The following is an 18,910-nucleotide window of genomic DNA, read 5'->3' on the forward strand; positions in this document are numbered from 1 at the left end:
GGCCGCGGGAGACGCGAACTGGCTCCTCCCAGCCTGGAGAAAGGGGCGAGGCGGTCCACTCCTTCATCTTTCCGCGCCGGGGCCTGGCACCGCAGGGTGTGGAGGAGGAACGAGAGAAGACCACACAAAGAAACCTGAGCGAGGCACGGAGAGTTTGCAAGCTTTCGCTAGCACCTCCCACACAAACGCTTCTTGGATTGTTCTAAGTGGGGCTGGTATGGAATCCCTGATTCCTGTCTTGTTCCAAGGTGGGCTCCAGAAGGCGCAGTGCCTGGTCCCGCCACCTGGCCCAGTGGGCCTGGTGGGGAAAGGGATGCATCATTTCCAGGTCAGTCACCATCCTTAGCTAACCCCAAGAGGTAGCAGTAGAGTCACATTTTAGAGGTGAGTGGTCTGAGAAAATTTAAGCAGTTTGCCTAAGGTCAGGCAGTTAGTAAGGAGGAATAGGAATTCAGGTTTCCCCGGACACCCCAGTCCCTCCCCGCCTCCAGGGGCTGGGCCAAGCCCCAGGTCCTTCTAGCTCCTGCAATAGGCTGCCCTGGAGGGCAATTCCACTTTTATCGAGACATCTGTAAGCACCCTTCTGGAAAGATCTCTCTGCCCTGGAGTTATTCAGGAAGGAGACAGTCTCTGGAACCAGTGCTTCCTCTCCAGAGGGGATCACACGGGGTGGAGGTGGGGAGCTGCCACCTGCTGCAGTCTCTGCGCAGCCCCACTTAGGTCCTCGCAGAAAGCAGCGTTTGGGGGGAGGGGTGTGTTCTCCCATCCTTAATAGACATCGTCTTTCTAATGTCAAATGCAGAAGATGGAGTTTAATTTTAAAAGAAGGCAGGGAAGACTCCTACGTAGTATTTCAGATGCCAGATTTCTGGTTGCTCCAATGACCCTTGGCACTGCACACTAACGCCCCGCATTTTTCTCAGGACTCCTTCCACCAGTCACTCTTTTCTTGGAATCTGGATCCCGCTCACGTTCCACTGGGACCCAAACTCAAGCCTGAAGGCCACACCTTCCCGCGCCCCCTAATGCTTGAGGAAGGCCTGTAACCCCGTCCCTCCCCAGCAAAAGGCAAAATGCCAGGGGTTGGGGGTGCACCCCAGTCCACCAGACGTCAGGACACTGCCTCCGACCCGGCCGGGCCTGACTCCCTCCCCACTCTCAGTGGATCAGGGGGTCAGTGCGGGACCCCCTCCGGCCACTCACCACCCCCAGTTCCACGAGGCGGACTACAAGCCCCATGATGCCGCGGGGCCCAGTGATAACAAGCGCTGCCCAGGGCATCCGCGTCCCCCTCCTCTCTCCCCCGCATCCCCGCATCCCTAGCCGATCGCTCGGGCTGAGGGCCGGGCTATGCAGCTGCGGGGTGCCGGGTGCTGCGGGCGCGCGTCCCTGCGGCGGCGGCGTCCCTGGGGCCTGCGCCCCAAGCGCCCCCGCGCCCGCTGCGGCCGCCTGCTCCCTCCGCCGAGCGGCGTCTTTGTGCGCGGGGGTGTGGGAGGCAAGGCGCGACTCCGCGCCGCGCCGCCGAGTGCCCGCGCCCTCCGCGGGCGGGTGGGGGCCTCTCCGCGCCGCCCGCCGCCGCCGCCTCGCGAGGACGCCCGTGGCCCGCGCCGCCCGCACCGCGCCACCCCCGCCCGCCGGCGCCGCTCGCACATGCCCGAGCCGCAGCCCTGCGAGCAGGCAGCGCCGGACCCCCGCCCCGCGGCCCCGGGCCCCGGCTCTGGCGCCGTCCCTCCTTCCGGGCCGGGCGCCGCGGCCCCGGTATGAGGAGCGGGCGATGATCCCCGCCAACGCCTCCGCCAGGAAGGGGCCCGAGGGCAAGTACCCGCTACACTACCTCGTGTGGCACAACCGCCACCGCGAGCTGGAGAAAGAGGTCCGCGCCGGCCAGGTAAGAGCGCCGTCGGGGCGTCGCGAGGACCCCACGGCCCGGCAAGCCCGCCCGGCTTGGGGAGGGGGCCCGGCGCGGGCTGTCCCGCCCCCCTGGCGAGTTTGCAGCGCTTCTTTGTTCGCCGGCGCCGCTTTTGTGCTGTTGACCTGGAGAGGGTGATGGGAGCGGCCCCCGCTCGCTCCCCTCCGGCCCGGCCGGGCGGTCCACACGTGCTCCGAACCCTCCCTGATTGGGGTAGGGGACGCCCTGCCCCTCCTCCGCCGGGGCAGTGAGGGCTGCGGGGAGGGGCTGCCGGCTCCATCTGAGCTCCGCGCGGTGGGAGAGTCCGCCCCACTCAGCCCGGCAGCGACACCCCCCGCGTGAGTGTGCGGAGGTGGCCTGCGTAGGCAGGGGGTCACAGGTCAAGGATCGGAGGCTAGGCCGGGACACTCCCAGGCGTGCCAGCCCCACCCAGCGCCCTCTGCCCTCTCCACGCGCGCTTATCTGTTTGCTCACACCGGGCTGAGCCCCTGCACCCCGCCGACCCCAGCGCCTGCTCAGGAATGGGGAGTGGAGTGAGAGAGCCTCTGGGGTGAAGCCCTGGAGGGCCTTGTCCAGGTGCTGAAAGGCGCTCTCCTGCCCTCTGATGCTGGGCCCAGCTTCTAGGTGCTGAGGAAGCCAGGGCCCCACTGGCCCCCGACACGATTTGAGGTTTTGTACACATAGCGGCTCCCTGGTTCTCTAGTCAGTGAGAATGGGTGGGTCAGCCAGCCTTGGCTGGGCGGTGGCCTCCAAGAATATATGATCAGGGATGGAGTCTCCTGGCCATTCTTCTGGACAGAGGCAGGCAGGCACAGGTCACAGGTAGTTCCCAACTTTGCCCTTGGGCCCAGGTCACAGGCAGGCTCTCCTGGCAGAAACGACTTGCCCTCCAGGGTGGGGAGGCAGGAGCCAGAGCTGGGCCCAGCCGACCCTGGTGTGTCTCCATTGAGGCCTGCAGACTTGGCCTGGATCTGTGATCCTGGGGCCATGGACTGGGAGTGTTTCCTCAGGCACTGCCCCCTTGGGGAATATGCCTTTTGAGGGCCACTTCCTGAGTCACAGGAAGTTCAGTTTGAGGAGCTGTCTGCTTCCCAAGGGAAGAGTGAGGTGGAGAGCAGGCCATCACCAGGCGAGCGAGGTCTTCCAGCCCGCCACCGGGCCCTCAGAGAGCACCGCATCCAGCTGTACACGGCAGGCGCAGAACACGGTGGGGCGACCTGAGCCTTCACCTCTGGTTGGGGCATCCGCTTCCATCAGCCCTCCACTTCCACAAGTGTGCTTCAGGTGGCTCCTTGGATCGTGTCCCTGTTCATCCATCATAAAGGAGGCAGAATGGTGGCTCCTGGGGACAAAGATGAACAAACCAGGCATAGCCCACGCCCTCCAAGAGACCCTGTTCTGCTGATGCAAGTGTGAATGGGAAGTAGTGTGATGTGCAGGGTGCTAAATCAGTTCAGCCTCTTCTGGCTGGTCTCTGAGGGAGGTTACAGCTGGAGGGATTTAAGTATGACCTAAGAGGAACTTCCCAGTGGGATGGTTGATGATTGGCTGAAGAACTGTTAGGCAGAAGGCTAGTGGCTGAATGTCCAGAACACCTCAACTGTGCTCCCTTGCCCAAGAGGAGAGTGCTCTTTTCCTTGCAGATACTGGAGAGAGGCAGAATGCCCTAGAAGAAAAGGCCATTTCACCCAGGCCTTTTTGATTGACAGTCCTTGGGTCAGCAGCCCTCTTGCTGGGGTGGGGTTGGAGAGGGGCATGCCAGAGCCTGCTGCAGGTAGGGCTGCTTTGGATCACTGACTGTGGCCCCTCAGACTGCTGCAGAAACCAGGGGCACCCCAACCCCACCCACTCATCCCCTACCCTGGTGAATTTGTGTCTTCCTGAAATGAACACTGCCTGCCCTGATCCCAGCCTGGGGGGGATACAGGGCACGGGTTGAGGATAAACCCTTCAACCACAGAGGAGCCAGATCAGTCCTCTCCTTTGCACCAGGGTGCCAAGAAGAGAATGCCAGTCAGTCCGGGTGGGAGAGCCCCCAGGTGGAGTTTCGACTCCAGGACTGACCTGGACGGAATCCTTGCATCCAGATGTGCACTGCTCAGTTCTCCGGGCCTCAGACTCCCCGGGAGAGCTAAGGATGCCCCCTCCCCAGGCATTTCCTACTGGTGAGGGGTCTGGGGGCGGCCACCTAACATCCTAATGAAACCCTGTCAACCCCAGGCATCTCATCTGGGGGTCCCTGATCTCTGGTCCTCTTGGCACCCACTGTCACAGAAAACAGCCAGGCTTTCCTCAAACACACAGCAGCTGGGTTTCCCTGGTCTTCACTTGGCATAGCTGCCTCCTCTTCACTCCAAGAAAGCCCCGCAGAGGCCTTCCCGTGGGCAGGCTTGGCAGTGCTGGCCAAGGAGGAGGGGGATGGCACGGCAGCCTTCTGAGCAAGTTCACAGGGGCTAACGGCAGGGTGTGGTGGGGAGAGGGAGGTGCTAAGCGGAGGTTTTTTGAAGGGAAGTGTCCATGATCGCCCCTAACCTATGCCCAGCAATACAACAGTTGTTGGGTGCCCTGCTTTCTGCCATGCACCTGCTCTGCCAGGTGGGGAGGGGGCAGGAGGTTGTAGGGTAGTGGATGTGCCAGTTCCCCCTTAGCTGGCCTGAGGTCCAGACAGCTGGGCATGGCCTTGGTTCTGGAGCTACGAGTCCCTGGGGTTCCCTGGGGGTAGGTGGTGGAGGTTAGACAGGAATAGCGCCCTGTGGGAGGGCCAAGGAGAGCGAGGTTCTTCTCCAGCAGCAACCACTCTGGAGGGGACTGGATGATGGTCCTAGGGAAACATTTTCTATCTTCTGGCGGCCGCCTCCACCATATTCCTCCCTCCTGATTTCCCCAGGTCATCTCTCTGACCTGACACCCCGGTGAGATGGGACCGTGGGGCCCCTGGATGCTCAGACAGAGGCTGTCCCACCCAAGGTACTTGTTGTGATCAGGAGCACCTGTGATTGCGTCTCCTGGCAAAGTAGGCCGTCCCCGGTATAGGCTGTCACCACAGCTGATGAGCTGGGAAGCTCGGGAGAGGGAGCCACAAACCCTTGAAACCAAAAATCAATGTGTCTGGGATGAGGGGGAGGGGCTGCGTGGGGCAGAATGGAGGGGGCAGGACAGAGGGAGGCTCAGCAGCTGCCACCCCCACGGGCCCAGCTCCACTGTCCCCTGGGGAAGCACCCTGCCTTGCTCCCCCGTGAGAGAGCTCAGGCCCTCCTGGTGGGAGAGCAGAGAAGTGGCCACACCAGACTCGGGCTGTCCTCCCTGGGGTGGGGGTGGAGCAGGGCAGGGAAAGGAGCCCCTCTGCTCCTCCAGCACCTGTGTTTATACATTTGGTGTGTTCCTGTAAGATTTCACCTAACAAAAGGACTTGCTAATGCTAAACAACTTTGAAAAATACTCTGCGAGTGCATGTGGGTTCAAGGCGTGTGCATGTGCAAATGTGCTGGCATCTATGTGTGTTAGACATGAGTAGAGGCCTGCAGGCTGGAGGGCAGCTGGACACATGCCCTTGTACACTCGGGTACACACGTACTGTGCCTCTGGATGCAGAAGCATGTGTGTGTATGTATGCAGACGGGGGCCTGAGTGGAAACAGGGAGACTCTATGCCAAGGGAGCCCCAGCTCCTAAGCTCGAAAGTCCCCGCTTGTGCCTCCAGCTGAGGCTGGCTGGGGTGCAGAGCTTCTGTCCTCTTGGCAGGGAGGGCTGGGGGTTGGGTTTCACGGGAAACCTTTTCATTCCAGCAATTAAATAGCAGCAGGCCTTTGCTGAGGAAATTAATGAATTCTCCCACCTGGGCCCTCGGCAAGGTGCCGCTTCCACCGAGGGCCCAGCTTTGAATGGGTGCAGGGGATCTTCTTTGGAGCCTGGCTGATGGTACACAGGGCTCACAGTGGCCCTGGAAAACACCAGGGCCCTGGGGAGTGCTGCCAGGAGAGCTCCAGAGGAGCGGGGGTAGGGCGGGCACCCCTTCCTGGCCGGCACCGGCCTCTGCAGCCTGGAGTTGAGGCACCTGAGGGAGGGGGAGGCGGGCGGCATCTGGAGCCCTGGGGCTGGCCCTGCTGGCTCCCTGGGGCCTTGTTAGCAGCAGCAGCAGCAGCATCTGGGGCAGGGCCGATGGGAGGCATGATGGCTCAGCTGCGGCCCTGTGGGAAGCCCTCCTCCTGACACCCCGGTGACCCAGCCCGCTCAGGGTTTGTGGATGCCACCTCGCTCCTATCCCAGGACTCAGGATCCCACCCAGGTCGGACCCTGAGGGGCCCAGTTCAACCTGTAAGAGGCAGAGAGTAAATAATGCTTTGCCCTTCTTTCTGGGGAGCTGGTGGACTCCCAGCTACTGCTCAGAGGGCACAGGGGCCGGGCACAGTTTGGGTTTGTTTTTTTTTTTTTGAGGCTCCTTGTATATTTAAAGACAAAGAAATGCCAATGGAAGGTTATACAAATTATATAAATTACTTAAAATGTTTTTATTTTTGACAAAGGAGTTCCGACTCATGTTTAAAATCCTATCTGCTGCTAGAAGGCAGCAGTCCTTCCTACCTCCCCCACCTCTCCATCTCACCCCCAGAGGCAACCACTTTGAACTCTTTAGGCTGTTCTGTTATTTGCCTCATATTATAAACAGTATACTTCTACAGCTATTTACTGGCTAATCAATTTTACATTTTACTGCCTTGCCCTCCTTCCCCATGTCCCTTAAAAATAGTCACCTAGGCATTTGCTTAATAAATATTTATGAAGCACCTGTTATGTGCCAGACACTGTCCAGAGCTGGGGATATAGCACCGAACAAAACAGATAGTTCCTTTATGGGGCTTACATACAGTCTAGGAGAGGGAGACAATGAAGAAATAAGTGGGCAATTTAATGCTGAAAGAGGACTGCAGCAGGAAAAGGGACAACAGAGAGACAAATAGCAACTGTCACTTGAGATGGGTTGTCAGGGCCGGGCTTTCTAAGGAGGTGACGTTTGAGCGGTGGCCTTAATGAAGTGAGGGAGGAAGCTTTGTGGCTACTAGGACCCAGAAGAAGATGGTTCCAGGGAAGGCCAACACGTCGGAGTGGAGCTTGGAGAGATGGGAGAGCACGTGAGTTCAAAAAGACATTCAGGATTCTATCCTCAACTGCATGGGAAGCCACGGAGAGGTTCTGAGCTAAAGGGCATCAGGACCTGAGGAATGATACTTTACAGGTACCTGTGACGGGCCCTATAGAGAGCAGACCTAAGGAACCGAGAGAGGAGTGGGAGGAATTAGGTGACAAACAGGTGGCTACGACCAGGAGGGTAGCCTGAAGGTGGTAACATCTCAAATGACTCTGGATCTATTTTGAAGGCAGAGCCTATAAGGTCAAATTTTACTGGTGGATTAGATATGGAAGGTGAGGAAAAAAAGAGAGAAAGAGTCTTCCCTGGAAAGGAAGTGACCTGAGGTGCTGTTTACTGTGATGGGGAAACTGGGGCAGGTGAAGCCGTCCAGGGACAGCTGGGGTGAAGAAAGCAAGGGGAGGAAGCACAGGTCAGAAGGTCCCATTCTGTTTCATGGATTCAGTTTCCTTTTTGTATTTTTTCTGAGGGTGTAAATGACTGTCCCTGCCTCCAGTTTTCTGTTTCCTGCACTGACAGTTGTTTCCTCTGTGTTTTTAGCACCTATTTGCATGTTTTTTTATCTTTCATGTTGGGCAGCTTTCCTCAAGTGTCCCGTCACCCTTGGCTGTGGGGGCATAATTAAGGATGGACGTTTGGAGCTTATTAATACATGGGTGCTGCTCTAAGATGACTGGCCTGCTTATTGTTAGGATCCCCAAATGTCTGTACCCAGAGGTCTTTGGTGCCTCTAGTTTCTCCAAGACAGATTCCTCCACTTCCTGCTAGGGCAGTGCAGTGTGCAGTCTGGCTGCCAGTGATCAGGACTTCAGGCAGAGTAGGGACTGCACTTACACACTGTTCATCAGTTTTCAGTCTCATGACCTCATCCTCAGACCAAGTTCAGTATAAGGCTCAATTTATTTGATGTTTATTTTTATTTATTTGGCTGCGTCGGGTCTTAGTTGTGGCCCACGGGATCTTCAATCATTGATTAATAGGTCCCTCACCGGGGATCAAACCCAGGCCTCCTGTACTGGGAATGCAGTGGAGTCTTAGCCACTGGACCATCAGGGATGTGCCTCAGGCTCAATTTCTATAGAGGATAACCCCCCTGGCATCCTGTGGAGAGAAGTGGGGGGCATCTTCCAGCTTTACAAAATTGGGGAGGGAGCCAGGGGTCCTAAAGTTTAACCAGGCCCCCCAGTATTCAGTTCTGAGCCTTTCTCCCACCTCTGCTGTTCCCACTGCCTGTATGTTCTTCACCTTTCAAGGGTAATATGTGGGGAGCTCTAGCTTACTAATAACTGGGGTTTCCCTCTGTGAATCGTTGGGTTCTAGTACCCTCTCTTCCCCTAAGTCAATTGTAATGCCCTGGCCACTTTCTTGTGGGTTTTAAATATTTTACTGGCATTATTAAAAAAAAATATTTATTTGGCTGTGTCAGGTCTTAGTTGTGGCAGGTGGGATCTTCGCTGTATCACGCAGGATCTTTCATTGCAGGGTAGTTGCCTTGAGGCCTGTGGGATCTTAGTTCCCTGATCAGGGATCAAATCCAAGACCCCCGCATTGCCAGGCAGATTCTTAACTACTGAACAACCAGGGAAGCCCCACATTTACCGTTTGAGGCAATCTTCATTCCTTTGTGTAGATCTATGTTTTCTATCTGGTATCATTTTCCTTCTACTTGAATAACTTCATTCAACATTTCTTGCATGCCTTCTGGTGACAGATTCTCTTAGTTCCTGTTTGTCCACAAAAATCTGTATTTCCCCTTATTTTTGAAGTATATTTTTCACAAGATAGCGAATTCTAGGTTGACAGTTCCCATCCCCACCCCCCACCAGCACTTTAAAAATTTCATTCTATTGTCTTCTAGCTTGCATGCTGCTGCTGCCAAGTCACTTCAGTCATGTCCAACTTTGTGCAACCCCATAGATGGCAGCCCACCAGGCTCCGCCGTCCATGGGATTCTCCACGCAAGAACACTGGAGTGGGTTGCCATTTCCTTCTCTAATGCATGAAAGTGAAAAGTGAAAGTGAAGTCGCTCAGTTGTGTCTGACTCTTTGCGACCCCATGGACTGCAGCCTACCAGGCTCCTCTGTCCATGGGATTTTCCAGGCAAGAGTACTGGAGTGGGTTGCCATTGCCTTCTCCATCTAGCTTGCATGGTTTCTGATTTTAAAAAAAGTAGAATTTTCTGTATTCATCCTTCCATACATAGTGTGTCTCATTTCTCAAAATGCTTTTAAGATTTTCTTTTTATCACCAGTTTCTAGCATTTGATTATGATGGGCCTTGGTGTAGGCTTTTGGGTATTTATCTTCCTTGGGATTCATGAGTTCCTTGGTTCTGTGTATTTATTATTGTATTAGTTTCTGCAACAAATTACCAGACAGGGTGGGTTAAAATAATAAATTTATTCTCTCATCATTTTGGAGGTTGGAAGTCTAAACTCAAGCAAGATACCTGCACTGCTCCCTCCAAAGGCTCTAAGGGAGAATCCTGCTTTGTGTCTTCCAGCTGCCCATGGCTCTCCGAGTACCTTGGCTTGTGGTTGCGCCACTTTAGTCTCTGCCTCCTCTCACAAGGCACGTCTCTCTGCATCTTACAAAGACACATAAAACTGGATTTAGGGCCTTACTGGATAATTCAGGCTGATCTCATTTTGAGATCCTTAACTGTATCTGCAAAGACCCTTTTTCAAAATAAGGTCACATTCATAGCTTCTAGCAGTTAGTATGTAGATATATTTTTTGGGTTTTTTTTTTGGAGGGGGGGGATGGCACCAGTATTCAGCTCACTACAGTAGGTTGTTTTGTTGTTTTTGGCTATTTCTTTAAATTGTCTTATTCTTCCACTTCCTTTCCGATCCTGTGGGATTCCAATTATACATATGTTAGAATGCCTTATAGTGTCTGACAAATTGCTGAGGCTATTTGAATGTTTTTTCAGTACCTCTTTTCTCCTCTGTTCTTCAGTTTGTATAGTTCTGTGGCTGTATCTTTAAATTCACTTATTTTATTTTCATTCTGTAGTGTCTAATCTGCTATTAACCTTACCCAGTGAAAATTTCATTTCAGAACATTTTATCTCCCAATTTTTCCTTTGTGAATGTTGTTTTTCTTTAAAGTTTTGAGCATACTGAGCCATTCATCTTTATTATATCAGAATATGTTTCTATTAAATGATTTTCCTCCTGATTATGGGTCATATTTTCCTACTTCTGTGCATATCTAGTAATTTTTAACTGGATGTTGGACATTGTAAATGCTGTGATGTTAAGCATTGGGATTTTGCTGTCTTCATTTAAAGGAGTGTTAAGCTTTGTTCTGGCAGCCTAATTTAAGTTACTGACAAATCAATTTGATCCTTTTGAGCTTATTTTTTATCTTTATTAAAATTAGGTTTGGGTGGGTCTTTAAGGACAGGCTGGGGTTGCAAAGAGTTGGACACAGCCTGGTATCTGAACAACAACTTCTAAGGTATAATCCTTCTTTCGAATACCTCTCTATTGAATACCCTGGGTAATCAACAAGGGCTCTCTACTCTAGCAGGTTGGAGCTTGAATGCTTCCCTGCTATGGCTGAACTCTGAGAATTTTTTTTATTTTGAGTCTATTGTTTCTTTTCTGCCTGGTTTTGTTCAGTTTCACTCTAAAAATGTGAAGTTTAGTATTTAGCAAAGACTCAAAGGAACCACATGCAGATTTCTGGAGCTCTTTTAAAAAAAACAAACAAACAAAACAGCTTACTTTTTCCTGGGACTCTGCCCTGCAAGTTTTAACTACCTCAGTCTCCCTGCTACTATCTCCCAGTTCCTCAGCAGACTACCATGCTCTGCTGGGGATTCTCTCTGAATGGCTGTTTGGAATATTCCTCCAAGTGGAGACTTAGGCAATCATAGGTCCCACCTTGTTTGTCTGTCTTACTTTGGGGATCACAGTCCTGGACTAATTGTTGCCTAATGTCTGAAAACAATTATTTCAAGCAATAGTTTTCTCTGTTCTGGGTGGGATGGTGATTTCAGCTATTTATTCATGTTGGCATAGAAGCCTTTCCCTGGCATTTTAATCAAGTTTTGGGGCAGAGAAGAGCAGTTACACACATGTGGTCAGTTCACATGTTTAAAGAGAAGTCCTCGTCTCCTGAAGTATATCTAAATATTTATATTTAACAAACATGTTTTTATTACCCAACAAAAATCTCATGCAATATAACTGTGCTATTCACAAAACAACAGGATTTATTTTAAAAAATGTTAGTGTCCCATAGGCACAGGACATGGATTTGAAAGTGTACCATGAACATATTCTTTTATTCCTGTTAATGTATCATTGCAGCTGTGCTAAAACCTCACGGTAATAATGTCAATGATCTAAACTGGTGGCCCTTCTTGAAGGTGTGGTCTTAGACCCCTAGGATAGGTCTCAGGTGCCCTTCCTGGCCAGTAGCCTCTCTAGACCACCCTTCAGCCCCAAGCTTACTCTTCACAGGCAGATCACTGGGCCTTGGAAGCGTGAACCCAGTCAGGGTACCTAGGTGAACTGGAAAGGAAGTTCCTCCCTTTCTCAGAGTTACTTCCTGGCCTGGCCTGCAAGCCCCTTTCCACTCTACCCCAGCTCATTGTGCCTGTCTCTTCCACTGCTTTCTGAGACAGACAAGGCAGGACAACTAGGTGATTGCCGCCTGCCTAGAGATAGACAGCTCATCGCTGTATCTTCCTGAGGCCTTTCCACATTGCCTTGATTCCATTATTAATGGAATCTCGAGGCAGGCTTAGAAGGGCTACCTTATGAAGTGACCAGGGCAACCACTTCACCTCCTCCAGGTGGACATTGAGCAGCTGGATCCCCGTGGGCGGACTCCCCTGCACTTGGCCACCACCCTGGGGCACCTCGAGTGTGCCCGCGTGCTCCTGGCGCACGGCGCAGACGTAGGCAGGGAGAATCGCAGCGGCTGGACAGGTGGGCACCCCTGCTCGTTTCCACCCCACAGCCTGGGTCTCCCGGCACCATATCGTCACCTCTGGTTGGCTGCAGGGAGCCCTAGGCAGGGCCTGCCCTGTGACATTGCCTCCCTGCCCCCACCCCCAGTGCTTCAGGAAGCTGTGAGTACCCGGGACCTGGAGCTGGTGCAGCTGGTGCTACGGTACCGGGACTACCAGCGGGTGGTGAAGCGGCTGGCGGGCATCCCCGTACTCCTGGAGAAGCTGCGCCAGGTGAGGGCCAGCCCTTCGCCTCCCCACCCTGGCCCTCGGACCCTGTCTCCAGTGCGGGCTCAGCCACTCTCCTTTCATCCTCTAGGCCCAGGACTTCTACGTGGAGATGAAATGGGAGTTCACCAGCTGGGGTAAGCGGGGCTGCCAGGGCCTCTGGGGGCCGCCCCCCAGCCCAGGGCTTCTGCAGTGCTGCTCCCCTGCCTGCAGCCCTCTTCCCATCGCGCTCCCATGGCTCCCTTCCACCTTTTAGTTCTCAGCTCAATGCTGTCTCTTCCTGAGGCTCTTCCACACTGCCTCGATTCCGTTATTAATTCCTTCACTTTGTAATGACTGGCTCTTTTGTCTGTTTGTCACCTGTCATCCCTTGCTAGAAGGTAAGCTCCAAGACGGCAGGGGTCCTGTCTTGTTCAATGTTGTATCCCCAGTGCCTGGCACAGAGGAGGTGTTTAATAAATATTTGTTAGAAGACTGGATGAAAGACTGAGTGAATGAATTAAATGGTGAATACTCGGGACTTAGTGGTGGCTGACTGATGCCTGTCTCCGACTTTAGTTTGCTCGTATCTGAGTGACTGTGGTCTACATTTGTTGTGGGAGTTGGGGGAGAGGTTGCTCTCCCACCAGTTCCCTTACCCATTCCCAGACACACCCCTGACCCCCATGTTCTGAGGTTTGGTGGGCCAGGCAAATTGAAGCCACCTCTGACCTTCTCATCCACTCAGTGCCCTTGGTGTCCAAGATCTGCCCCAGTGACACCTACAAAGTGTGGAAGAGTGGACAGAACCTTCGGGTAGACACCACACTCCTGGGCTTTGACCACATGACGTGGCAGCGAGGGAACCGCAGCTTCATCTTCAGGGGCCAAGGTCAGGCAGGTGGGAGGTAGGGCAGGGTGGGGAGGCTGGGGACACCCCCATGCGGCCCCTGACTCCCTGAGCTATTCTGTGGCTGGCAGACGCGAGTGCGGTGGTTATGGAGATTGACCACGACCGCCGGGTGGTGTACACGGAGACCCTGGCTCTGGCCGGGCAGGACCGTGAGCTGCTGCTGGCTGCTGCCCAGCCCACGGAGGAGCAGGTGCTGAGCCGGCTCACTGCACCTGTTGTCACTACGCAACTGGACACCAAGAACATCTCCTTTGAGAGGTAAGTGGGCATGGCCTTGGAAGCCTGGAGCCAGCCTGGTGGGTGCGCCCTCACCTAGACAACTCTGCTTCCCCAGGAACAAGACAGGCATCCTGGGCTGGCGCAGTGAGAAGACCGAGATGGTGAATGGGTATGAAGCCAAGGTGAGGTCACAGCTCCCAGGTGCCAGACCCACCACACTCTTGCCTACAGTGAGCGGGACAGGGGCTTCCTGACCAGTTTCTAAGCCTTGGAGGTACAGAGACAATACAGTCTGGAGGGAAGAGCCTGAGACTAACAGGCAACTGATGAGAACAGCTGGAGTTTATTGGTCCACCTAATACTACGTTCAGGCTTCCCTGGCGGCTCAGGGTAAAGAATCTGCCTGCCAATACAGGGGATGCAGGTTTGATCCCTGGGTCGGGAAGATCCCCTGGAGAAGGAAATGGCAACCCACTCTAGTATTCTTGCTTGGGAAATCCCACAGAGAAGCCTAGTGGGCTACAGTCCATGGAGTTGCAAAAGTTGGACATGATGTAGCAACTAAAACAAAATTATTACATTCGTGTGCAATGCTCTGTTCTGACATTTTAAATGTATGTGCATGTATGTATATCTACTGTACACATGTAAACAAGTCTGTGTACATATGTGTGTATATCTCACACACTCTCATTTAATCCTCACAACAACCCTTTAAGGGTAGGTGCTTTTATTATTCCCATTTTACAGATGGTTTACAAAAGGTTAATTTTAATCAACCTTTCTATGGTTTCCCATTTAATCTTCACAACAACTCTATGAAGTAGGGTATTGGCCCATTTTATAAAGAGGAAGCAGAAGCTTAAAATGATTAAGTAACCGGCACAAGGTCACCCAGATCTGCTGGCTGACTCCAAAGCCAGGCCTTCACTCCTGAGCAGACTGTTGAGGGAAGTCCCCCACAGTCACTAATGGGACCCTCATATCACCCACGTGGGGGTCACATGATGAAGAAGCTAACCGATGCAAGGTTCTGTGTTGTTGCTGTTTCCTCCTGGAGGCCTTCCCTGGTTCACAGGCTAAGTTATGGTCTCTGCTTTTTATTCCCACAGTCCTATGCTTCTCCATCTAGAGGACATGTCACACTGGGTTATTACCATCCACTGTCTTCTTGTCTTTTCAAAAAGACTGTGAGCCTCAAGAGGGCAGGGATGATGTCTGGCCATGCTTGTTCATCACTGTATCCCTGATGTCTGCTTCAGTGTCTGGCCTAGAAATGGTCCTCACAAAATGTCTGTTGAATGAAAAGGAAAATGAATGAATAACTTCATATAATTACTTACCCAAAGGCCTGGAGACTGGAACAAATGGTACCTCCCTCCCCTGATCATTCCTTAAAGGAAATGTTTGTGATGCCCTTGGGGGCAGAGGCAGGGACAGAGGTACCAAAGCTGTCAGTGGGTCCTTTCCTTATCTGTCCCCAGGTATATGGGGCATCCAATGTGGAGCTCATCACCCGGACACGGACAGAGCATCTTTCAGAACAGCACAAGGGCAAGGTCAAAGGTAATCAGGCAGAGGTGGGTGGGGGATGGGGAAGAGGGGTATGGGGAGGAACCAGCTCCCACATGAGCCCCTCTAATCAGTATTTCCTCTGACATGCTAGCAAGAGTCTGGATAGTTTACTTAGGCAGATAGGCTTCAATTCAAATGCCAAATCCTAGTGATTGGTAGTGGCTGCCTAGAGTGCTGATAAAGATTCTAAGGCAACATTTGGGCTCAATGGGAAGGGATGCTATAATTGATTACTAATATCTGCACTGGATTTGTGTGTGGGGGGTGTCACATATGCTGTCTGTCAGCCACTCCAGTCTAGTAAGACATACCGGAGGCAGAAAGACATGGGCCCTGCCACTGATTCTCTGTGCCCACTGATACTACACCTGACTCTGGGCACCAGTTAGTCTGTTTAAAGTGGGCAAATGTAATTTCCACCTCACAAGAGAACAAAATGAAGTTACAATGGAAGCCCCCAAAGAAAAACACATACACATGCATACCCCCAAACTGCTCACCAAAGGCAGGTATTTTTTGTCCAGTGTCACCAACCTGGAGAGACGTTTTGGGAAGTCTCTCCTGAGTCCCAGGCCTACTTTTATTCCACCTGTGCTTATGGTGGTCCTGCCGCTGCCCCCTTGGAGTCCTCAGTCACCTTTAGGCGAAGGTGCCTGGGTGTGTAGTGTGGGTGAGCCACCCTCCCTGCCCACCAGGGACCAGCCTCCTCCCTGGGTCTTGGGTGCTGTCCCTTCTGAGGGGCTGCAGTGTCCTCTGAGATGCCGTGTTTCTCGTAGGCTGTAAGACACCTCTGCAGTCCTTCCTGGGAATTGCTGAGCAGCATGGGGGCCCCCAAAATGGGGTGAGTGTGTGCCGGGGTACCTCTGTGTGGAAGGGCACGGATGGGGATCAGGAGGAGGCATCCTGTGTGGATCTGCTTTCTTTCCACAATGCCCAAGGCCCTGTCGGCTCCACAGTGGTGGGGAGTGGGGCAAGGGAGACAGATTTGGGGCTTGTAATACCAGGTGGCTGGCCTGGCCTCGGGGACTGAGAAGGGCTCATGAGCTCCTCCCTGTGTGGTACAGACCCTGATCACTCAGACCCTGAGCCAAGCCAATCCCACTGCCATCACCGCAGAAGAGTACTTCAACCCCAACTTTGAGCTTGGAAACCGCGACATGGGTCGCCCCATGGAACTGACCACCAAAACACAGAAGTGAGGGCCCCTGCTGGGTCTGGGCAGGGCTGGAGGAGGGGTCAGGGCTTCTACAATGGCCCTCACCCTTTGGGGTCTGCGGGGGGGCAGGTTCAAGGCCAAGCTGTGGCTGTGTGAGGAGCATCCCCTGTCCCTGTGTGAGCAGGTGGCCCCCATCATTGACCTCATGGCCGTCAGCAACGCACTTTTCGCCAAGCTCCGGGATTTCATCACCCTGCGCCTGCCTCCGGGATTCCCCGTCAAGATTGGTGAGGCCTCTACCCCCGTTCCTCTTGAGCTGCTCTGGGGAGAGTGGGGCTTCTCAGGAGGTTAAGAGGGGGTACCCATGGTGGGAGGGAGTGGGTGGTGGTGGCGCCTGATGAGTTTGCTTATCCTCAGAAATTCCGATTTTCCACATCCTCAACGCCCGCATCACCTTCGGGAACCTCAATGGCTGTGACGAGCCGGTGCCGTTGGTGCGAGGCAGCCCTAGCAGCGAGACCCCTTCCCCAGGCAGCGACTCCTCCAGCGTCAGCAGCTCCAGTTCCACCAGTGAGACCCCGAGCCCGCCCCCACTACCCCCACTCCCCCGGCCCCCACCGAGAGCTTCCCCAGGGAGCGGGCGGGAGGGGGCGGTCTGGTCCACTCTGACCCCCTCCCCGCCTCCCCGGCCTGGTGCCCCCAGCCTCATGCCGTGGCTGCGAGATCTCCCCCGCGTTGTTCGAGGCCCCGCGCGGCTACAGCGTGCTGGGCGGCCAGCGCGAGGCCACCACCCGCGACGACGACGACGACCTGCTACAGTTCGCCATCCAGCAGAGCCTGCTCGAGGCGGGCAGTGAGTACGACCAGGTGCGTCCCCGGAGGCCGCGCGGGGGTTCCCTACCGGGAACACGGCGCCCCACCACTAACGGGCTCACACCCCGCCCCGCAGGTCACCATCTGGGAGGCGCTCACCAACAGCAAACCGGGCACTCACCCCATGTCCTACGAGGGCCGTCGACAGGACAGGTCGGTGCCCGCCCGTCCTGAGAGGCTTTCGAAGCGTCTATGCCCCCACCCCCGCCCGCACACACACACACATAGAGAACACGACCGGGACCCTGTCCACAGCGCGTCCGGCCACTGCCGGCTGGGCAGCCCCCCTTGGCCCGGAAAATCCGCGGTCCCCTCTTCGGGGACCCTGCTGGCGTCAAGGTGGCGTCCTTTCCCAACCCAAAGGCGGCCTGAGAGCTTTCACAGATCCTCACCAGAGAGGCGGGGCTGGGATCCGCTCCCACCGGGTGGGAGGGAGCCAGGGAGGTGACGCGAGACCCTTTGACCGCACTGGTGGGGTGGCGAGGCCCGCGGTGTCCGAGGGCCTCCACGCTGCCTCCCGCCCCGCTTCTGGGCAGATGGGCCCTAGACGTCTCTTTACCTGTCCCGCAGGAGCGCTCCGCCCACGCCGCAGCGCCAGCCCGTACCTCGCGCGGCCCTGGCGTCCGTCCCCAGCCCTCGGCCCAGCCCGCGCCCAGGCCCGGGCGGCCACGTGTTCCGGAGCTACGACGAGCAGCTGCGGCTTGCCATGGAGCTGTCTGCGCAGGAGCAGGAGGAGCGGCGGCGGCGCGCGCGCCAGGAGGAGGAGGAGCTGGAGCGCATCCTGCGGCTCTCCCTGACCGAGCAGTAGCGCCCTCTGCCGGGCGCCCAGGCCACGCCCCGCGGAACCCGCCCCGGAGTGAGGACCGCCCCGCCCGCGCGCTCGCCGAGACGCGTCTGGAGACCGGAGGGGTCGCCTGGCGGGCGCAGCGGCGCACCCGTCCACTGACGGGGAGGGGTTCGGCCTGGCCGCGGAGTACCTTTCCGGACCAGGGCCCTGGAGGCAGCTGGCACGGCCCGGTTCCCTTGCTTTGCTGTATCCTGACCCCCCCGCCCACCCGTCTCTCCTGGGCTCGGACCGGTCCACGGGTGGAACCAGGCGGTCCTGAGGGGGAGACGGTCCTGAGAGGAGCAGGGTCCCCATCCTCTGCTCCTTCTGGCCGGTCCTCCTTTCTGCTCACTGACCCCACTCCAGGACACTGCCCGTGAAGCCTTTGCATCTCCGCTCTTCCCCCCGGGGGGGTGCAGCTGAGCTCCCCACGTGCTGTGTTGCCGCTTTGGCCCAGACACAAACCAGCACGTCCAGGGCCCAGCCCCTCCCCCACCCCCGCATTTCAGCGTCAAGTGCACTTAGCGGGGTGCCAGGCTCCCCCAGCCCCCACACCCCTCCCGGGTCTCAGGGTGGTCCTAGCTTCTCTTGGGGGCGGCCAGAGGTTGGAGTCCCCATCCCCAAGGCACGTTTTTGTGATCAGGGAGGAGGCTAGGTCTGGGCAAGGCCTGGCTCCCTCATGGTGTCTTGGCGAATGAGGGGCATAGTGGGTGCGGCGCAAACACAAGACAGGGGTCGCCCAGGGCCGTGGCACCACTACCCACCCCTTCCCACCAGCTGCTGCTAGCCCTCTGTGGTTGTGCATCCCACTTTCCCCACCCAGGGGCTGACTCTAAAACCCCATCCAATGGTGCTAACCCCCGGCTCCCCCCTGCCCCACCCCACCCACCCACCCACCCACCCAGAGAAGCACAGACCCCGCCGGGGGCAGGGGCCCACCGCACACCCTTGTCTGGGTTCTCTCGGACTGGCCTTCCTGGCTCAGCCAGTGCGACTCAGAAGGGACACAAAAGGGATGGAAGAAAAAGAACAAAGAGAAGCTGTTCCTCTCAACCCCTTCCCTGATGCCAGGGGCACCAGACTGATTCTGAGGCACAAATAAAAGAGGCTTCAAACCCGAG

At 55.5% G+C, this 18,910-nt stretch overlaps 1 protein-coding gene across 2 annotated transcripts; it reads left to right on the forward strand.

Annotated features, from left to right (window-relative positions):
* The first annotated feature begins 165 nt into the window (after nucleotides 1-165).
* ANKRD13B (ankyrin repeat domain 13B) lies at nucleotides 166-18,909 on the forward strand. Of its 2 annotated transcripts, none has more exons than XM_043903267.1 (15): nucleotides 166-328; nucleotides 11,865-12,000; nucleotides 12,130-12,254; nucleotides 12,340-12,385; nucleotides 12,976-13,119; nucleotides 13,209-13,398; nucleotides 13,475-13,541; nucleotides 14,844-14,925; nucleotides 15,711-15,775; nucleotides 15,999-16,129; nucleotides 16,220-16,377; nucleotides 16,508-16,660; nucleotides 16,794-16,957; nucleotides 17,040-17,116; nucleotides 17,534-18,909. In XM_043903267.1, exons 1-15 carry the CDS (start codon nucleotides 218-220, stop codon nucleotides 17,769-17,771), a joined length of 1,887 nt encoding a protein of 628 aa, XP_043759202.1. In that variant the 5' UTR covers nucleotides 166-217; the 3' UTR covers nucleotides 17,772-18,909. The 2 variants fall into 2 exon arrangements, with proteins under 2 accessions (XP_043759202.1, XP_043759201.1); XM_043903266.1 differs by lacking the exon at nucleotides 166-328 and adding an exon at nucleotides 1,291-1,888.
* Nucleotide 18,910: the final 1 nt, after the last annotated feature.

Source organism: Cervus elaphus, chromosome 5, assembly GCF_910594005.1.
Source record: "Cervus elaphus chromosome 5, mCerEla1.1, whole genome shotgun sequence".
Lineage (NCBI taxonomy): Eukaryota > Metazoa > Chordata > Mammalia > Artiodactyla > Cervidae > Cervus > Cervus elaphus.

Excerpts from the sequence above, each read along its gene's own strand:
- ANKRD13B (XM_043903266.1), top strand. The coding sequence starts at position 1,775 with ATGATCCCCGCCAACGCCTCCGCCAGGAAGGGGCCCGAGGGCAAGTAC. Across the intron at positions 13,120-13,208 it reads CTTCATCTTCAGGGGCCAAG|ACGCGAGTGCGGTGGTTATG; the intron begins GTCAGGCAGGTG and ends TGTGGCTGGCAG. Across the intron at positions 13,399-13,474 it reads AAGAACATCTCCTTTGAGAG|GAACAAGACAGGCATCCTGG; the intron begins GTAAGTGGGCAT and ends CTGCTTCCCCAG.